The 20,836-nt window shown below is 37.4% G+C and overlaps 1 protein-coding gene across 1 annotated transcript in view; it reads left to right on the plus strand.

Annotated features, from left to right (window-relative positions):
• Positions 1–20,622, plus strand: part of MEGF9 (multiple EGF like domains 9) — a 77,466-nt gene extending 56,844 nt beyond the window's left edge. The window contains exons 3-6 of the mRNA XM_057722548.1: positions 3,442–3,581; positions 13,205–13,342; positions 13,889–14,158; positions 15,948–20,622. Of these exons, the coding sequence (XP_057578531.1) occupies positions 3,442–3,581; positions 13,205–13,342; positions 13,889–14,158; positions 15,948–16,399 (1,000 nt within the window). The 3' untranslated portion in view covers positions 16,400–20,622. The remainder of the gene's footprint in view (positions 1–3,441; positions 3,582–13,204; positions 13,343–13,888; positions 14,159–15,947) is intronic.
• The last annotated feature ends 214 nt before the right edge of the window (positions 20,623–20,836 follow it).

A 20,836-nucleotide genomic window follows, 5' to 3' on the forward strand; every position in this document is an offset into this window, starting at 1 on the left:
CTGCCTTATCAAGATTCATAAAGCCACTCTTTTTTTTTTTTTTTTTTTCTTTTAATGAAGAACTAAGGAGCATATTCTCCAGGGAGAAAGATGCTTGCTTAAATCAGTCTTCTGAGTGCGTAGAGCAGAATTATGAAGGGAAAGTTCACTTGCAGGAATAGCAATTACTTTGGGAACACTGGCTACAATGGTTGTGAGATATTATTAGGTGATTAGGTATTCCAAGGTAATACCTTGGTGGATTGGGCAGACACTGTCATTAAAAGTAACTGTGTATTCTTCTGTATACTGAATAATCTAATGTCTATAGAGAAATGGAGAGCAAACATATTTTGATTAACATTTTTAAAGCCTTGGAAATTGGCTAAGGCCAGTCTCCAAAAAGTACATTATATCCTTTATAATTTTCTGGCAGTATAGTGAGACAAGTTGACTGATTCCTTCTTGTTGAGTCATAAGATAATCCTGAACTTCATATTTGATGAATACAGATTTACTTTGCTAGATCTTTAAGTACCTTGGGGTATTCTTGTGTAAGACTGTGTGTGTGTGTGTGTATACAGGTGGTTTTTTTTTTTTTTCCCAGTTTTATTTTTTACAAAGTTACTTGAGAGACATGCTTGGAAATGTACATTTCTATTGCATTTTTAAAAAGAAAAATCATCTTCTATAGTATGATCTATACAAACTTTAATTACGCCTTTAACTAAACATCAAAATATCTGGGCTTGTGTCTCTGAGAACCTTGACTTTGCTAGGCTGTAGTCTCTTCAAGCAGAAAGAACTCTTAGCTTTTGTTAAGGATGACCTGAAATTTACTGGCAGTGAGAAAAGAGACTGGGATTTATTCTGGGCAAGGCAGAAGCAGCTCATTGGGGTCAGAACCTAAATAAGTGGTGAATTGTGGTGCTTGGAATCTGCAGAATGAAGCTTGATACCCAAGTGGGTATCAGATTTCTTGGCAGGCAGATTTCTTGTACAAATTTAGAGTTAAACTGAGGCAAGGGTAGGTACCTAGTGGGAAAGTCTAGCTTTGCATAAATAAACCTGCCTTTACTAGGTGTGGACAGTAACTTTAACCTCTGAATTCCCTCAGTAGTAAAATGAGGGTTATGACTGCCACCTTGTAGAGTTATTTTGAGGATTAGAGAGAATATGTATTTATTGACATAGACCCTCAATAAATGATGATGTTGTTTTTATCATCATCCTCATCACTCCTACTTTCAGATGCTTCCATTTTACGTTTTCTGTAAATTATTTATTCGTCAAGAAATTGCATAACCCAATATATTAGGCAACTTTAAGACAGAAATACGGAGTCTGATAGGTGACTTCTCAGGATATAAGGCTTTAAGATATGTTAAGTATTTATTATTTACATAAGCCTGGCTTTCTTTCCTTTCTAGAATAGTTTTGAGTTAGGCCCTAAAAATATACCATGTAGAACTGTTTTTCTACTCCTTTTTGGCATACCCTGGGACACTGCAAAGAACCATGGTAAGTGGGAGAGAGAAGTAAACTTCAACTCTAGCTGTTCAAAATAGTTTTTTAGGATAGAAGGCAAAAGCCTCATTATTTAGCCCAGGCCATGCTGATCAACAGAGAGGCACATCTCAAATAAAAAAAATAACAATTGTTAGCTTTGTATGCTACAAGGACAACACACATGGCTGAAAATTGCTTTACTTCCAGTCTTCAAAGTTCAACCCAAAGTTCCAATAACTCTCAAATTTAGAACTTCTATTTTTATTACAAAAATAGGAATATGGGATGCAGTAGGGCATTATTTTAACTGACGTGTAAGAGCTGTGTAAGTATTAACAATTTGAGCTTAGATTCCTGAGCTAAAACAAACAACCCCATGGGGCTCATTGTTAGGGACTAAGTCTCTAAAATAATTATACTGAAATGCAGTTCTGCCTTATATTGTCTCCCATCCAATATGACTGGTGCCAAAATTCTACTGAGACGAAGTCTTAAAACTTGATGTCCAGAATGAGCATATAAAGAAGGGCCACACTCTTGGAGAACGGGAAGGCACTTTAGCTGTTCTGAGAACCCTAGTAATTCGTGTAGCCTTTTATCTTTCTTTTTCCCTTCCAGTGCTTAACTGTAAAACTCAGTTTGTGTATTGAGCATTTATTTATTATCAAGCATATATTAACTGCCTACAACAAACCAAGTACTATACTAGACTCTGAGGATACTAAGATGGCTAAGATATGGTCCCTGAACTCAGCAAACTTACCAAGTAAGATGAAATGAAAATAGAGTACACTATTCCTAGGCTTGTGCTAGGTTTTGAAGATAACTTTTTAAAAAAGCTGCATGATATGGCCTTTGCCTCAAGTCTTTAACAATCTAAAATAGAGAAACAAGAGTTACATATTTGAACAAATATAGAACAGTCCATAATTAAGAATAAAATGTATGGTATAGAGACTGTGATGTCAGGAGGCCAAAAGCTCTCTGTCAACCAGTCAGGGAAGAGTTTCATGGGAAAAGATGAGCCTGAAAGCAGGAAAAATTTTGAGAGATGAAGAGGAAAGATATTCTAAGAGGGATGACTATAGAATAAATAACAAGAGGTAATTTGAAAGAAAATTTGACCGAAATTGGTGATATTTTGGATTTGAGTGAGTGATTGGAAGAGCATGGGGTAGAGAGAGGAGAGCTGGAAATTACAACAAAGGTTTAAGTTTCACTGATTGGAGAGAGATGATGTCACTGATGTAATGGACATCTAAGAAAAGAAAACAGGTTAATAGGAAGAGATGGGATACTAAATAAAATATTTTTCTAACTTTAGATTTTCAGTCTTCTTTTTGGATTGACAATCTAGAATTTTTATAAGGATTTAATTCAGAAACCAATAAAGGTCCCCATTATAGTCATATTTACTTAGTTGTGAATTCTAGTTAATTACCAGAAATATTTTAATACAATATTGACCTAAAGTAGACAATCATATCGAGTTTGCAACACATTCATTAAGGTCCTAGTCTTCATGTTCGTCAGCCAAAAGCTAGTCTGAGTGAGGGCTAGACTGGGCAGTATGGATGCTGAGGGAACTATGGAATGATTCAGGAACGAGATGTAACGGTAGTGCCAGTGCTACGCCCCAGTGCTTTTAGTAAACAAAGATTTCGAAGGACCAGGGACTTGTACTCTCCATGGTTCCTTTATCATTTATTTTAAACTACCCAAGTGCAGAGGATTAAGTTGTCAAAAATGATTAGCGTTAGTACCATGTTAATTGAATTAATATAGTCATGAAGCTGCTCAATTTCCAATTCAAAATAAAAATCACTCAGTACATCTAGTAATTAGAATCTAATTAAAACTGTTTCTACATTAAGATCATCTATGATGGGATGTTAGGCAACAGAACTTTCAAACTTATTTACTTTTGTTGATTGTCTTTGCTTTTATTTGCAGTTCTGGGAAATGTCAGTGCAAAGTGGGTGTCACCGGCTCTTCGTGTGATCGATGCCAAGATGGATATTATGACTTTAATAAGAATGGGTGCTTGCCCTGCCAATGCAATAATCGGTCTGCCAGCTGTGATGCCCTCACAGGTACACATTTTCCTTACCTTTTTATGTAATTAGTCCACTGTTCTTTTCATTTTGAAGTCCTTCATCTATGAGTTAATTCTTGCCAAATAGTTTGCAAGGGTCTTTCTCTTCTAAGTAAGATGTAATAGGTGATAGCAAGCCAAACTCCAACAACTCAAGATATATAAATTTCAAAATCATATTGGTTGGAGATGCGTGGAAGCAACGAAAACTATATGAACTAAAATTCCAGAAAGGGTATTCTTAAGTAAGCTGATGACCACCAGCCATCTTTCTTTCAAGGGACATTTGCTGATTCGGGGCACAGACTAAGGAACAGACTCGGTCCAAGTAAAAGAATTCTTCTTGAGGAAAGAGATACAAGAAGAGCTTTTGGCAGTCATTTGGGGTTCGCGTGATGAATTGGAAACTAGAGGAGCCCTAAACACAAGGCCAGTTTTCCCACAGGACATTAGCTGGCTGTTCAGGAGATGGAAGGCTGTCCCAAAAGGTAGAAAGAAATCTCTTAGTCTTGTGCCGAGACCAGCTCGGCGACTCGAGGTGAGTGACGGGTGCCGCAAGCTTGAAGAAAACACAGACACAGACTGAAGAGAAAGATGGGACCTGGGGACTCAAGACCTCTAGGATCAAGAGCCTCGCCGATTCATCCCACGTTGCTTTTATTTGGCTAACACTCCCAGGTTAATCCTATAAACAATCATAGGCTTCACATGACTGGGGCAATGATTTTTGTTTGCCTCCTGGGCCCAATTTGAGCAGGTGTGGATCTGAGCTGGGCGTGGAGAGCAAAACAGCCCTGGGGGCAGGAGACCTCTCTCAGATATTAGGGGTCTGTGCCCCACCCCTGTTGGCCCCTCTGCGACTGTGCCTGTCTTAGGTTGTTCCTCCCTTGAGGAATCTTACCCGTCTTTGGCTAACCAGCCATCCTTCAGGGCCAAACAGGGTGATATGAGGTGTGCAGTGAGAAAGGGGCTGTGCCCCTAGAGACGGCCAACCCTCTGCCTATGCCCCCGTAGTCTCCACGCCCCGCACCCTCAGCTCCTCCACTGCTCAAGCAGGACATTCTGAATCCCATCGCTCGGCCCACATACTTTAACATTTTCAAGGTTTCAGAAAGGCTCCTGAATGTCTTCCCACAGTCTTGTGGTGCTTAGGAAACAAAAATCTCCTTAGAAAAAGAGGACCCGCTAAAACATACAACCGTCTGTCTCTCAAGACATTGCCAGATTCAGAGGTGCGGGGAGTGGCATTTAGGCTCACATTACTTAAGGGAAGTGCTAATCTGTTGCAGTCTTTTAGGACCAAGGAGACACATGCCTGCTAGGTTCTCCATCAAGAGCCTTAGAAGGCCATGACCAAGAAGCAGTGATGAACCACAGGTGAATTGACTCATACTAAAATTGCAGTCCATCCTCAACCTGTCTCAATTTCTGACTGAACTGAGGTGATCCTTTCATTATATCTGCCTAACAGAGGAAAGGGGAATCATCTGTGGTAATTTTGTAGCTTGTGTCTGGAAATCAAAACACTCGATAATGCTGAGGTAGGAAAATGTGACCAATAATAAAGAGGAAAACAATGGAAGCAGACCCACAGAAGACCCAGGTGTTAAAGTTAGCATAAAATGACTTTAAATTACTAAAGTTAATATTTTAAGAAAATAGAGGAAAAAACATACAAAATAGGTGAAAAGAGGCAAATTTTCAAGAAATTTGGAATCCATAAAAAATAAACAAAAGAACAATCTTATATGCAGTTTAATGTATGTCAATCGTTTCTCAATAAAAATTCTTAAAAAAAAGAACAATCTAGAACTGAAAAATACATCTGAAGTTAATACCTCATTGCATGGACTTAACAGCAGTATACAGTATGTACTGTGAAGACAAGGGTATATACCATTGTATACAGTGAAGACAAGGTTAGTAGATTTGAATACAGCTCAATTTGAAATATCCAAACTGCAGCATGAAGAAAAAAATCCAATGGAAAGTACAGAGAAGGAAAGACGTGGGAAATAGCCAAAAGATGTCACATAAATGTACTTGAAGGCTCAGACAAAAAGGAGAGAGATATTGGGACAGAAGCAAATGTCTAAAGAGATAATCGCCAAGAGTTTTCCAAATTAATGAAAGACATCAACCCATAGATTCAAACAGCTCAGCAAACCCTAGGCAGTATAAAAACAAAGAAAACCACATCTAGGCAAACATAGTTAAACTGTTGAAAACTGAAGGCAACTTTTCTGGTCTTCCGTTTTCCTAAATGTAAGGATTAGGGATATTTCCCTGGAAATCTTTTTTTCCCCAACAAAAATATCAGAACATACTAGTCTGACAAGTACAAGTGTTTTTATGAGACCAAGGTAGCAGAATATTTGAAAAGAAAGTACTCTGGAAAAATCTGCGTTGAAATCTTATTCTTCATTCTAATCCTGTAGTCTGTGGTGAAATAAATTGATTTAAGAGAAATTGTGTGGTGATTTTTTTTTTCTCAATTATGCTATCCGGTCCCTGCCTACTGGCCAGTTCTATTTTGTGCTATTCTTTTTCTTTACTGTTTGTAATCCAGTCGTACTGGCTTCTGTTCCTAAAACATGTTATGTTCCCCTGTCCCAAGCTTCTCATACATGATCTTTCCTCTGCCTAGAATGGTCTTTCTAATACACCTGTACTCCCACCCCCGGCCCCTTTGCCTTATTAAACCATATCCTTCCTTCAAGCCTTCAGTTAAAGGTTACTTCGTTAGAAAGCAGGCTAAATGATAGTTCCCAATTATACATTCTCATATACACTTGTATTTTTTTCATAGCACATATCACAGTTTGTAATTATATATTCATTTGTGAATATGTGATTTGCTACATTGTAAGTTTCGTACCAGTTTTGTTCACCATTTTATACAATATTTAGCATGGATATTAGCCCATAGTAAGTATTTGCTAAATTTTTGTTGAATAAATGAAAAAATGAGTGAAGAAACTTACAGAGGAAAGATGAGTTTCAATCCTGGATAACAACAGAAATGCTTCATCCTGCTGAGTTGGTTTAAATTGCTCCCCAGATGGTTTATGGTGCCAGGAAGCAGTCTACGTTGCTGGTTCTCATTTCTGATTTTCCTTGCAGCAGCGAGGTAGCTCTCTTTAGTGTCATGTGAATCCCAACCTGTTTTTGCTCAGGAAGTAGTTTAAGGCAAAAGAAATCCTTTCCATGGTTATGGTTTCTAAAGCAGCTAGTAATAAGAAATAAATGGTTTCTCTGTTTGGAAATATAATAAAAGTGGAAGCTAACGTGAAAGAGTGAAAATGCTTGATATAAAACTGCCAGCTTAATATAAAATCTCTTTCCTTTTGTCTCAAATTTTTAAAAGATTTTTTTTTCAACAGTGTTGTGTTATGGTTGCCCTCTGGTGGCCACTTACTATGTTTTCACAGTTCTCATGCGCTCCACCCCCCCCAACCCCCCCACCCCCATCTTTATATTTTAGATTGAAGTAGATTTTTAAAGTAACCTTTTTATGATAAAATATATTGAGAAAATATTTTGGGAAGCAATATGCCTTAAAAATACTTCCCTGATCCAGTAATTCTGTTTCCAGGAATCAGTTCTTAGGCTATAATTCAAAATTCATAAAAAGCTTTATGTTCAAAGATGCTCACCACAGTGGCAGTTATAATTCTAAAAATTTAGACAACTTTATTTCTCACAGCAGGGAATGAAGCAAATTATGTTATCTAGGCAATACACAATAAGAGCACAGAAAGTAAAATCCTGACTTACCTTGTGCAAATTACTTAGCCTTGTTTCTTCACTTAGAAATTTGGGATTATAATAGTAACTGTCTGATGGGATGTTGTGAAGATTCAGTGCAATGTGTTTATACAGTGCCTGGCTCATTGCAAGCAATCAATAAATGGCAACTATTGTTATGCTGCCATGGAAATGCTGTAAAGAATGATATATAGCAGCATGAGCGAGTGAAAGAAGCAGGGTATACGGTGACATGTGCCATAAGTTTAGACTGTTTAAAAAGCAAAACCCAAACTTCTCTGTATAAGGAGAGATGCGAGGAAAAGTATTCAAAATCTTAGTAATAGATTTCTTTGGATGATTTTTTTCTTCTTTCTATTCTCCTGTATTTTTCCTAGATTTTCTTTATTGAACACATACTTTCCTTAAAATGGAGGTGGGGGGGACTGTCATTTTTAAGCTAAAGTATTATGTTCATATAGTGTATTTCTTTTTAAGAATTTAAGGTGCCTTTGTGTATTCAGTGTCTCATGGTGAGTACCCTGACCTCAGCAGCTTGACTGAGCTGACCAGTCCTTCATTCCTCAGTGACTTTCCTCACTTTGCGATGTCACACTTTGCTGTTTTTTTTTTTCTTTTTTCTTTTTTCCTCCTCAGTCAGCTCTGCTGGATCTTCTTTTCAACTATAAGCACTAGAGTGCCTCAGAGGTTTGTTTGTCTTGACCCATTTGTCTTCTGCATTTATATTCTCCCTAAGTGATCTCATTCAGTCCCTTGGGTTTGATTTAAATGCCATCTACAAATGTGCTGATTACCAGATTTACATTTCTCCCTTGATCTCTACTCTCAAAGATCTAACAGTACACTTGATGTCTTCACATGAATGCTTTAAGGGGCATCACAGCCCTAACACATCCAAAACAACTCTTTATTGTACACTATAAGCTAAGCCTGCATTACTCCTAGTGTTCTTCATTTTGGTGACTGGCACCATAGGAGTCACATCTGCTTCTTTTCTTTACTGCTAATATCCAATCCGTCAGCAAGTTCCATCAGCCTGACATTCAGCATGACCTTCATTGCTATCTGCCTCGTCTAAGCAACTGTCATCTCTCTGAACTACTTTGACACGCTCTCGTCTGATGATTCTGCCTCCTCTCTTGTCCTCTCATCCCCTCACCCTGACCCTACCGCAGTCCAGTCTCCGCGTGACAACCAGAGTGATCTTTAAAAAATGTAAAACCGGATCATGCCGTTCCCATGCTTAAATCCTCCAAAGTCTTCCCATCCCTCTTGGAATAAAATTCAGACTTCCTTCCCTGACTACATTTTATTTGCCTCTGCTTTTCTCTCTGACCTTATCTTCTGTTACCCTCTCCCTTGTTCGCTTAGGCTGGCCTTCTTTCTGTTTAATAGGTTGAAGTTTGCCTTCCGTTCCATAGAGAAGATTACACATTTCTTTTTATAACAAAGTACCTTGCTGCATTTCTGACAGGTTTATATGTGAACTAGAGATAGCAAAATAAATAAGGAAAAGGCTTTTTACAGATGGCAATTTATGCTTTCAAAGCTTTGTCACTGAATTTGGTTGGAAAGGAACCCTACATTCTTTTCTTTGACCAGTTATTTTCTTGGTTACCCCCACTAGATTTTTTTGATGCTTAGCCAAGGAGCATGAGATCATCTTCAGGAAGCACTCCTTCCTTTTTTTTTTTTTTTTTTAATTCTCTCCTTTGGCCATCTTTCAGCAAAGAAAATGTGAATTTTAAGGCAGTATTTTTATATTTGGGAGGTTCCAGGCAGAGCATAATGAACAAAGTTACACTTCAGCTAATTTTTATATGTCATATATCATAAAAGAAAGATTCTCAAATTTCAGATTTTAAAGGGAACTTAGATCACATCTAGTTCAGCTTTCCTAGTTTATAGATGAGGAATTGAAGCGTAAAGAGAAAATATTATATCCTATGGAATACTTTCACCCTCTGAAATAGTTACATTATGTTAAATCATTGGGCAAGGAATCATTATCCCATTTTACAGATTAAAAAAATGAAACTCAGAGACGCTATTTGCTGAAGGTCACATAGCTGTAAGAGGTTCAGCTGAGAATGGAACTCATATCTGACATTAAATACATACCATTTTTCTTATGCTGTGTTGCCTCCCAAAGAGGAGTTGTAAGCTGTTAGAAAAACAAATTCATATTATTAGTTCCTACTGTATATAGATTTTAAAGTTATAATCTTTATTTTTATTGTAAAAATCAGTCTTCAGTTTTGTACATGAAGTGTTCTAAAATTGAGTTTTTGAAATATATTACAATATGCGGGTGATATATTTTACAATGTTTTAATTTTGTAATTAGAAAAAAGTTAAGATAGTAAAAAAAAAGTGGTAAGTGTATACTAGGGACAGTTTAAAAATTAGAGGGAAAAAAACACTTAAAGGACTGTTGCCCTTCACAACTATTGTTAGTATTCTGGTGTATTTATGTCTGATTCATCTTTATTACTTTTCTTTTTTTATAGCTGTGTTCCAGGTACATGCTATTTTTTAAATAAATAAATTTATTTATTTATTTATTTATTTATTGGCTGTGTTTGGTCTTTGTTGCTGCTGTGTGGGCTTTCTCTAGTTGCAGAGAGCGGGGGCTACTCTTTGTTGTGGTGCACGGACTTCTCATTGTGGTGGCTTCTCTTATTGCAGAGCATGGGCTCTAGGCATTCAGGCTTCAGTAGTTGTGGCACATGGGCTCAATAGTTGTGGCTCACGGGCTCTAGAGCTCAGGCTCAGTAGTTGTGGTGCATGGGCTTAGTTGCTCCATGGCATGTGGGATCTTCCTGGACCAGGGCTCGAACCTGTGTCCCCTGCATTGGCAGCCAGATTCTCAACCACTGTGCCACCAGGGAAGCCCCATACTATTTTTAAAGTAATGTGGAGTGATGAGTTTTTAAAAACTGGTGAGGGCTTCCTAGGTGGCGCAGTGGTTAAGAATCCGCCTGCCAATGCAGAGGTCACGGGTTCGATCCCAGCTCCAGGAAGATCCCACATGCCACGGAGCAACTAAGCCCGTGTGCCAAAACAAAACAAAACAAAACAAAAAAACTGGTGAGATTTATTGTTATACTTGTTTTCATCTTTACTTTTGAGATAACATATTTACCATGTAGGGTTATTTTTTCTTATTGAACTCTCATTGCAGGTTATGGCATAAAATAAATGGAAATAAGAAATTCTTCTGGAAAAAAATACTAAATATTGTAATATAAATGATTTAGGAGAGTGAAGCTATATTGTAATAAAGACAAAGACTTCAGGGTCTTATCTAGAATAGGAGAAATCCCCCAAATAATAAGCATGTAGGTCCAGTAATATTGTAGGAGCAAAGTATTAAAAGTGTATATATGTGTGTGTGTGTGTGTGTGTACACACATATATATGTATGTATTTACTGTTTTTTAATAAGAATAGCAGCATGACCTTTTCTTACCACATTACAAATGGCGTGTTATTGGAATGCATCCATATTCTGTTTCAGAACTATTAATTTTTTTTTCACATTTCAATAATCATTTTATTAGTTACAGAATTTCCACTAGTATTTACATAGTGCAAAAAAGCTGTTATTACCCCTAAAATGTGATATAACAATCATCCTTCATATAGCAAAAGAACAAGATGAAAATCCCTTCATGTTATAATTAACTAATATATAATTATATAACTATTAATTTTTTACGATATTTTTATATTAAAGTTTAGGACCTTATCAGATTTTTTTCTTGAAAATTATTTCCATGGGACATTTTAATAGGGGGAGAGCAGGTAGACAGATTTCATACCTAAAACAGGTTTTGACTTTTCCAGCCTGCAGAACACTTTGACATTTAATATTATTTTATTTTTAGAGCCAAAATCTACAGTTTCCTAGTATGTATATTTCAGCTATTTTTATTGTCACAAAGATACACAGATAAGAGGGATCAGAATATAAGAAGATCTGGGAAGAAATCAGTACCTAAAGCGTTTATCACTGTATGAAGATATACTGCTTTGTTACATACATGGAATATATCATGAGACCTTAAAAATTATATGATTAAAAGTGATATTTACATGCAAATTTGATTTAATTCATAGTTAAGTGTTCCTATAATAAACTTAAAAAAATGTCTTTCTGGATAAGTTCATGAAGTTTCAAGGAACTTTATTGTAATTACTTAAGAATTGAGATTTGATGCATTCCAATATGCATTAGGTGCAGACAAATACTGTTTGATTCCACTTATGCAAGGTACCGCGAGTAGTCAAATTCATAGAGTCAGAAAGTACATTGGTAGATGCCAGGGGCAGGGTAGGGAGGGGGAGTGGGGAGTTAGTATTTAAAGGGGACAGAGCTTCAGTTTAGGAAGGTGACAAATTCAGGAGATGAATGACAGTGAGTTGCACAACAATGTGAATGTACTTGGTGCCACTGAACTGTACAGTTAAATATGGTTAGAATAGTATGCTTTCTATTATGCGACTTTCACCACAAGAAAAAAAATTTTAAAAGACTTGAGATTTGACATGTATGTTAATAATTTTCATTCTTTTGGTTTTTCAAATCTTGTTCCTTTTGTCAGACCATTTTATTCCACAGCCTCATTCTCTCCCCGTTTTTGTAAATATTTCACAAGTAAGGAAAAGAAATCAAATAAAATTGTTTATGGTAGTTTTAGCATTGAACTGTATTTAGCTTATCATGTAAAAATTTCATTGTCTTCCTGGATTTCTATGCAGAGTTTATTCACTTATTTCTGTAATAGTAGTTCTGAGTATCTCTTTGAATCTCTGTGGTCCACTAAGGAAGGAACGTACATTACACCACACCTTTTTGTTTCCTGTTTGCAGAAGTTGTGCTGCCTCAGTGCCTGTAGAATGTCCTTACTAATAGGGAACCAAAGGAGTATTATTAAGAAACACATAACTTTGCTTACTTTCTTCCTTTTCATTTTCTTTATTAATTGTTGTCATTTGTATTTTGAATTTTTAAATATAAAACCATATGGAGAATAATATAACAAATACCAATGTACATTTTGGTATTTTGCTTAATGTTTATACGTCTTTGTAGTTAATTATATATTAGAAATAGAAAATTTCTAATAGAGTTGGGGTCCTTCCTCTTTATTTTCTTCCCTGCTCCCGTTTTTCTCCCTCCCTCCACAGAGACAAACAGAGCATAAAACTTGGCTCTACCCTCTCAGTCTATATATTTATTTTTTACTGCATGTATATATGTAACCATCTGCCTAGTGTATTTTGTATCCATTTGCTTAGTATTGTTTAGTGTGGTTTTTAAAGTTTTTACTTTGATCAAGCAATCAATTTTTACAGAATAAGTAAGCACTCTCCTTCTTTATGTGTCATTCTACTGCTTGCTTTTTTCAACCAGTGTTGTTTTTAGGATTTATGTGTGTTCACACATATGGGTCCAGTTCACTTATTTAACTACAGTATCCCAACTGTGAAAATAATACAGTTTATCTATTCTTCTTTTAATAGTTCGTTAGGTTGTTTTTATCTATTCTTTGCAAATTGTTGGCCTGCTTTCGTTATGTAGTCGATCAATCAACAAGAGCTTATTGTGACTCTAGTCATGAACCTAGCCTTTCCCTAAAGAGTTTACCATCTAGTAGGGGGCACAGAACTGATAGGCCTGTTTAGTGTAGAAATAAGATGGGGTAGAAACTGAACTCTGTGCAGTATCTGTTGGATAACTTTTCCTGGTTAACTCTTAGGGTTTCTTGGCTGCAGGTATGATTTATTTAAAGTTACTGTGCTTTCAGAGTGAATCTCTAATGTCTTAAAATGGTTTGCTTCTTCTAGGTGCTTGTTTAAATTGCCAGGATAATAGCAAAGGGGATCACTGTGAAGAATGCCGAGAAGGATTTTATCCTGATGCCACTAAAGAGTGTCTTCGCTGCCCTTGTTCAGCAGTGACATCTACAGGCAGTTGTATCCTAAGTAAGGCCTTTCCCTAAATCTTCATTTTTAAAGGGAAAATCAGTGAATCAATTATCAATAGTTAGAAACTGTGTTGATAAATAAACTTCTAGATGCTGTAGGTGAAAGGGAGTTATAAAAACAGTAAAGGTTTTTCTTTCTAGGAATTTGCAATCAAATCCAAATACATATGTGAAATGGGACATGAGGGAGGGATGAGGAAGTTTTTGTTAAAGCTGTATTTTATTCTGTCTGCCATGAAGAAAGAGGAAGGAATAAAAAAATTGTGAGTGCCTATCCATCTCAATTACTCAGATTCCTTAGATAAGCACATGTCTTTTCTTCTCTACCTAAATAGGTTTTCTGGATGGCCCTATCATTCTCACAACAAACTGGACAATTAATAAATGAGGTGTAAATTATTAGTTTGAATTCCATGTGTTTCTTAAGTTTGAGAGGAGATAGTAGGCAGGGTGTGTAAGTTGTTTGGGGAGGGACTAGTAGTAGTTTTGCATTTTAAATTGTAGCTTGAAATTTTACCAAATTATTTTGTTCTCTGTCTTTTAGAATTGGGTGAATTAGAACCCGAATGTGTCCAGTGTAAAGAGGGTTACACAGGCCAGAACTGCAATGCATGTGACGATGGCTATTACAATTCGGACAGCATCTGTATGGAGTGCCAGTGTCATGGCCACGTGGACCCAATCAAAACCCCAAAGATCTGTAAGCCTGAGAGTGGTGAGTGCATCAGCTGCCTCCATAACACCACTGGGTTTTGGTGTGAGAACTGCCTAGACGGTTATGTTCGAGACCTCGAGGGAAATTGCATCAAGAAAGGTAAAACTTCACCTAAGATTGTAAATATGATATCTAAACCTAGCAGTGAAAATTTCAGGACAGCTACTTTTAGCTTTGGTAAAAGCTTCCAATCCCACCAGAGAAGTTTTCTGGAAATAGATTTTGGTAGATATTTGCCTAAAGAGATTTCCTTCTATTCCTGCTGCTCTCCTGAGACTCCAAAGTCAACTCCAGAAATTTGAGGACCAAGAAGAAGTGATTGCAGTGTTCTCACATTTTCTCTTCATCTGTTTTTATTTTAATAATTTAAAAGTTCTGTCATTTCTTTTATCCTTTGCTTCCTGTATTCTCATCACTTCCAGTGATCATCAAAGATCTTTTTAAATAGAAACCTATAATCTGATTAGAAGTTCCAGCTGAGAAACAAGAGCTTATTCTAACTTCCATCCTAACTTTGGGCCTAAGTTTTCCCAGATGTGATGGAGGAATTAGTAAAAATATTCCTTAATTTTTACAAGAAAAAAGTTATTCATATGGCAAAATGTTTCTTACAGGGAAGTTCAATAGGGTTTAGATAAAAATTAATGATTAGATATTTAGGATGAGTTAGGGATATTCAGGCTTTATTAGGTCATAGAGATTAGGCCATGCTCTTCTATAAACCATTCTTTGATATCCTGGCAGATGCTGACTACTGGGCTGATGGACAGTTGGTCTGTGGCAGGGGTTACCCTTCTGCTGTTTTCTTGATATCCTTACTCTGCTGTTATCAAGGCTGAAAAACTCAGATTGAACCCTGTCACCAGCCTGGAGGTCCTGTCACTCAAGTCTCTTTGCCACCAGAGGCATACCTTGTCCATACACAGCTGACAGGACTGCAATGATTTTTCTTATTAGTTGTTAGGAAATGTAAAACATGCCTCTTTTTAGGATAGATTGATGTGTCTGACTGTGGTGATGAGTTGTAATGATAATAGCAATCATTTTATTGAGTGCCTGCTATGTGCCAAGCACCATAAACATTCAGTGTGATAATGTTTTATAGTACATTATCTAGTTTAATCCTTCCCAAGAACTCTGCAAAGTAGATACCATTATTCCCATTTTATTGATGAGGAACCTCAGTTTTAAAAACATTGACTGACTTATCTATTGCCACACAGTTCTTTGATCCCAAGGCTTTTGGTATTTCTACCCAGCTATGCTGCATTAGAAGTATAAAGTATAGTACCTTAGTTATAAAATAGCTATAATCTGCATTAAGGAAAAATCACTGTGCTGGCAGTGGCTGTTTTCTCTCTTGGCTGCCACCAACTTTGGACATTTAAATTGTGTTTTTAAGAAGTAACTAGAAATACAATTTTTCCTATTTTGTTTTTGCCTCCATTGAAGAGAATTTTACCTTTATGAAATGCCACCAGACATGTTGAACTTATTGTAGTTCAAATGATTATTATCTGTCCCTGACACTTTTAACCAAGTGAGTTAGAAGTCACTAGTGACATACTTACTATTTTCAGTAATTTGTATGCATCTATTCCAGAGTACAGAAGGATGGAAAATGCCAACCTTAGAATTTTCCCAAAGATTTTAGTACAGATATTATACATTTTGGATAACAGCCATGGATGTAATAATCTAGCTTTTTAGACCCTGATTCTTTTCACTGTATTTCTTTAAAAAATTATTTTTAACTTGCATTTTACCTTAAAGCAGAATATCATGTCAACATCCCATATCAGTTTCTACTCCCATGTGTATTTCTTTTATGGTTTCTTAAAACAAGATATTTTGTCTTTTACATTTCATTCTCTGTTTTTATTTTCAGAAGTTATTGTTCCAACACCTGAAGGTTCTACCATTTTGGTTTCCAATGCCTCTTTGACCACATCAGTGCTCACCCCTGTTATAAATAGTACATTTACCCCTACAACCCTGCAGACTATCTTTTCAGTAAGCTCTGCTGAAAATAGCACATCAGCTTTAGCTGATGTATCATGGACCCAGTTTAACATCATCATTTTGACAGTCATCATCATTGTGGTGGTGCTGCTGATGGGTTTTGTGGGGGCTGTGTATATGTACCGGGAGTACCAAAACCGGAAACTCAACGCCCCCTTTTGGACCATTGAGCTAAAAGAAGACAATATCAGTTTCAGCAGCTACCATGACAGCATTCCCAATGCAGATGTGTCAGGATTGTTGGAAGATGATGCCAATGAAGTGGCTCCCAATGGGCAACTGACCCTGACGACACCAATACACAACTATAAAGCCTGAGGAGCTAGAGCTGTTCTCCTGGCTTGTGAGGCCACAGTGCTTACTAAGACAGCGTTAGCCCCTGGGCCAAACACAGCCTGGGTAGAGTCGCTGAGATGAGAAAGCAAAGGCATACATTGCATCTGAAATTTTCAGGTACAAATTTGTAATGTACTTAGCCTATTACTCTTAGATTTCCCATGAAGATCTGAAGCAGTCACTAACAATAAGGACTTGAAGTAAAGTATATTTTTATACCAAACCACATGGAAATGTAGGAAGGCTGAACCTCATAGTGCAGCCCAAATCCACTTTGACCTCCAAATAGACTCCTGGGGAAGTGTTCACCAAACCAGCGGAAACAGGATGATGGATGTGGAGGGGAAAGGATTGCCCGAAGACTTCATCTTCATTCCTGAAACACATCTTTTTAAAGGAGGGTCAGGGGTGATATTCATTTTACTGTACTTAAAGACATCATTGAGCAAAAGCTGAAGTTTGGGCTGTATCACAATAAACAATCTTGATTATTTCTAGAATAGGGGCAGAAAAGTCCCAAGAAGATCTTTAGAAGGGTTTGAGTTTTTCTCCCAGAATTCTTGCTCAGTGATAAGATTAAAGCACAGGATAAGCTTCTAATGATAGAGAGAGGAAGACTGTGTCTGGGAGCAGGAAGCAGATGGTCCTCCTTAGGGTCTCAGTGTAAATGATAAATTGTCTAAAAATAAGGAATACTCCTGCCCCCTAGAGAAATAAGGTGTATATAGTTAATGTAGAATATCTGGTCAACATTGTATTTGTATCTATTTGTAAAAAAAAAAAATCATGTCATATTTTATCATCTAGAATTTATTTGTACAGCAGTTAATGGCGTTGTAAAAAGAAAATATGGGGATAAAGTACTGTAAAATAGGCGGCAGTATTGCTAGAGCTGGGACTCTGGTGAGCATCCGTCATTTTTAGTCCCTCTTTGGACATTGTTGAAATTTATAAGAGGTTGGATGTTTCTAATTTTTCTTTCCCTTTTTCAATCTAAAAGTAGAGTTCTATGGTCTTTGACGTCCTATAGATTCAAGCAATAGATTTTGAAGACAGTGATTGTTAAGCTGGGACGCAGGCTGCGCTCTCCAAACTACTCACCTAATTAGACATTAGCATCTATACATTTTACATAGATTAATGTAGAACGTAGTCTCATTAAAGAAAACTTTTTTTTAATGTAAAAGATAGTCTTCCAAAGGAATTAAAAATATTTTGGTTCCAAAAGAAAAACCATCAAATCACTTGGGATCCCCTGTGAAATATCATGCCTGTGGAATATTTATATTCCCGCCCCCGCCCCCAGATACCTCCTGCGTTTGAACGTAGCCTGTCACTCACGTGCCATGAGGTGTGTTCCATCTCTCTGCAGTGCTACAGTTCTCGTATCTTCTTCCTGTCTGGTTAGAGGGTAGCTCTGTAGTTGAGTGGGTATAGTTAGTCCTTGCTTTTAGACACAATTTTTTCTTAGAGGCCATCTCTGCCTTTGCTCTCATCTAATTATGATATTGACAGATTGTAGATTAAGCAAGCCAGGAAAAGCAGCCAGAAGTCAAATATAGATGTTTATTAGGAGGAAGACCAAACTGTCAAGTGGTTAGAAAAAAAAGCAAAGATTAGACCTAGGAAATCCAAGTTGATAACTTTGCCTAACTTCCTGAGAGAAGAACCTGGAATTTGGTCATCCCTCTGTAGTTCTCAGGGTTTGGAGAGGATGCTCTGGAGGAGGCACAGGTAATCTCATAACCTGAGGTGCTCTGAATAGTTGTCCGTTGCTTGTGAAAGTAGAGGTTACTTTACATTACATTACATTAAAATTAGTTACTATTTCTATAACCCTTTGCAGTTTGCAAAGTGTCTTTCCATATGTGTGTCCTTTGTTCCTCACCATAGGCACCTGAGGAAGTAATTGTTGTTCCCATTTTAGAGGTGAGGTTAAATGTCTTGTTCAAGACTCCACAATATGTCATTATTAGGCTTGGAATCAGGACTCCTAACTCTGAAGCACATGCTCTTTCAACTATATGTTTGTGCAGAAGTTGCCCAGCCACGGACACAAGAAGGCTGGGAGGAAGAGTCCCATCTGTGAACGTTTCTAATTTTTGTAAGTACAAGGTACAATCCAGGGCCATACAGCCATGAAGCACTTTGTGGAAAGAACACAGGAGGATTACTCTCTGAAGCCAGTGTTGGTGATAAGAAAATAAAAATACCAGTTTGTGCTTCATTAAAGTGAACTGATCCTTCCAAGCAGGGAAAGAAAACCTGATTTCCCCAGCGGCGGCCACATATGCATGTATAGACTGTGTATGCACGGTTCCAAGGAACTGTGTAAAGTGACCTACCTGCCTTTCCCCCAGACTGTCTCCCCCTCAAAGCCAGGGATTGAGGATGGTGAGAAATAAATGTTTGTTAAACAGACGTTAGCCCAATAGAAAAAGAAAGAGTTTGTTGGGGTCTAAGAGTCAAAGCCAAATAGTCCGGATTTTGGCCATGTAGAGATTCCTTGAAACACACCTGGAAAGATATTGCAAAAACTGAATCAAAAAGAACATTTACCTTTAAATATTTATGAATGGCTCCTAGGTCATGTTCTTAATTTTTCTTGATGGAAAAAAATTAAGGTCTTAAAATGTGTTCTGAATAATATTCTTTAGTATCCCATGCTTCTGCTGGTGGAAATAATTTTGCTCTAAAATAGAAATCAATCATGAAGTGATCTACCACCAAGATCAGACTAGGAACGCAGTATGGGGTGCATGACACCATGGTCGTTCCTCTGAAGGCATCATCCCCGTGGGCTACGGCATTTAGCACCAGGACCCCGCATGTCCTTTAGAAAGACTAATATTGGAAGAATTTTGGTCTAAGGATTAGGGATGTGTTTATTTTCAAATGAGGTAAGACTAGTGTGAATCTTACTGATGAATGACAGATACTGCTATTAAGTGATCCTCGTTAAGTATGTCTGTCCTCCTTTACTTTCCCATCCCTCCCTCCATCCTCTAGCTCCCAGAGGTCTCTTACTAATGGAATTTCTCCAGTTATAGAGAAAAGTGATAATAAAAACTTAACCTCATTTATACTTATATGTTACTCCTAGGGATACCTGCATTTTAAGAGAGGAGAACAGAGCAAACATGGAATGGGAGGAGGGAGATTTGAGGGGAGAGGATTTGTGGAAGCATCAAATTATATGCCTGCTCTCTAGCCCCAATATTCCCAGGAAAGCTGACCATTAAAGCAATGCTCACTGGCCCACTAGCTCATTTTGGTCAGCTGAGTGCCCTGAGGACCCTTGGTCCTTCGTGTGCTGTTTTGGAGCCAGAGAGCTGAAGTAACAGTACCTCCTCCTGACAGCCTCAGTCCGGACTGGGTTATTAAATCATTCACCTTGGTCCTCTAGTTTTTGTAGGACATATGGTGAACACAGCATCACTTATAATGAACATTCCCTGGTTCTTACATTTTGAGGTATGTGGGAAGGAGTTGAATTTATATGTCTCAAGGAAAGCTCTCTGACAAAAATTTCAGAGAAGTAAAAAGCAACCCAATGTAACCTGTTAGAGCAAAGAAAGCATTTCTAGCCTCATCCACAAAGAACCTTTGGTCTGTGATGATCATCTTGATAGGGATTTGGGAGCTAAAATGAGTTCGCTGTGTGCAGGGGAGTAATGGAAGGTTAATGCAACGTTTCCCTTCAGCCCTGAGCCAGTGACTGTGCCAAGGGGAGGAGTGGGAAGAACACACTGAGTCATGCGAAGAGGTCAAGTGATATAACATGGACTAAAAAGGTTATGGGTCATCAAAATGTCAGTGGTCGAATGATGCTTTTTCAAAGGCCATTGGGAACCTTTCTTACTTATTACGCATATGCAGTTACTGCACCAGCAGCCCTAGAACGTGAGCCCAGGCTTCAGGTGTGCGCTAGTCCAAGAGCTAACTGATTTAAAGCGACGTTTTCATGCTAGGCACAAGCACTCTGTAATACATTAAATTTCAGCCCAAGCGATTGGGGAGTGTTTCTGAAACATTAAACTTGTATTTATGTCACTAAAATTCTAACACAAATTTTAAAAACATGTCTCATACATATACTGTACTAGGCTTCATGATGCATTTCTAAATTTGTGTATGATTTGAATATATGAAAGAATTTATACAAGAGTGTTATTTAAAATTATTAAAAAATAAATGTATATAATTTGTACCTATTGTAGATTTGTTGTTTTACTTCTTTATGTGGTCAGAGTTGTTGGAAGTCTTTTAATATATGTCACAGATCACTTATTTTCAAACCACTTCATGAAAATCTTTGAACCCTTCATTTATTGACCATGCTTTCTGTTCTAAGAAGTTCTTTATAAAGATGGGGGGGAAAATGCCACACGAAGAAGATTCCCCCCCTCAGAACAAAAG

This window comes from Hippopotamus amphibius, chromosome 2, assembly GCF_030028045.1.
Source record: "Hippopotamus amphibius kiboko isolate mHipAmp2 chromosome 2, mHipAmp2.hap2, whole genome shotgun sequence".
NCBI classification, from domain to species: domain Eukaryota; kingdom Metazoa; phylum Chordata; class Mammalia; order Artiodactyla; family Hippopotamidae; genus Hippopotamus; species Hippopotamus amphibius.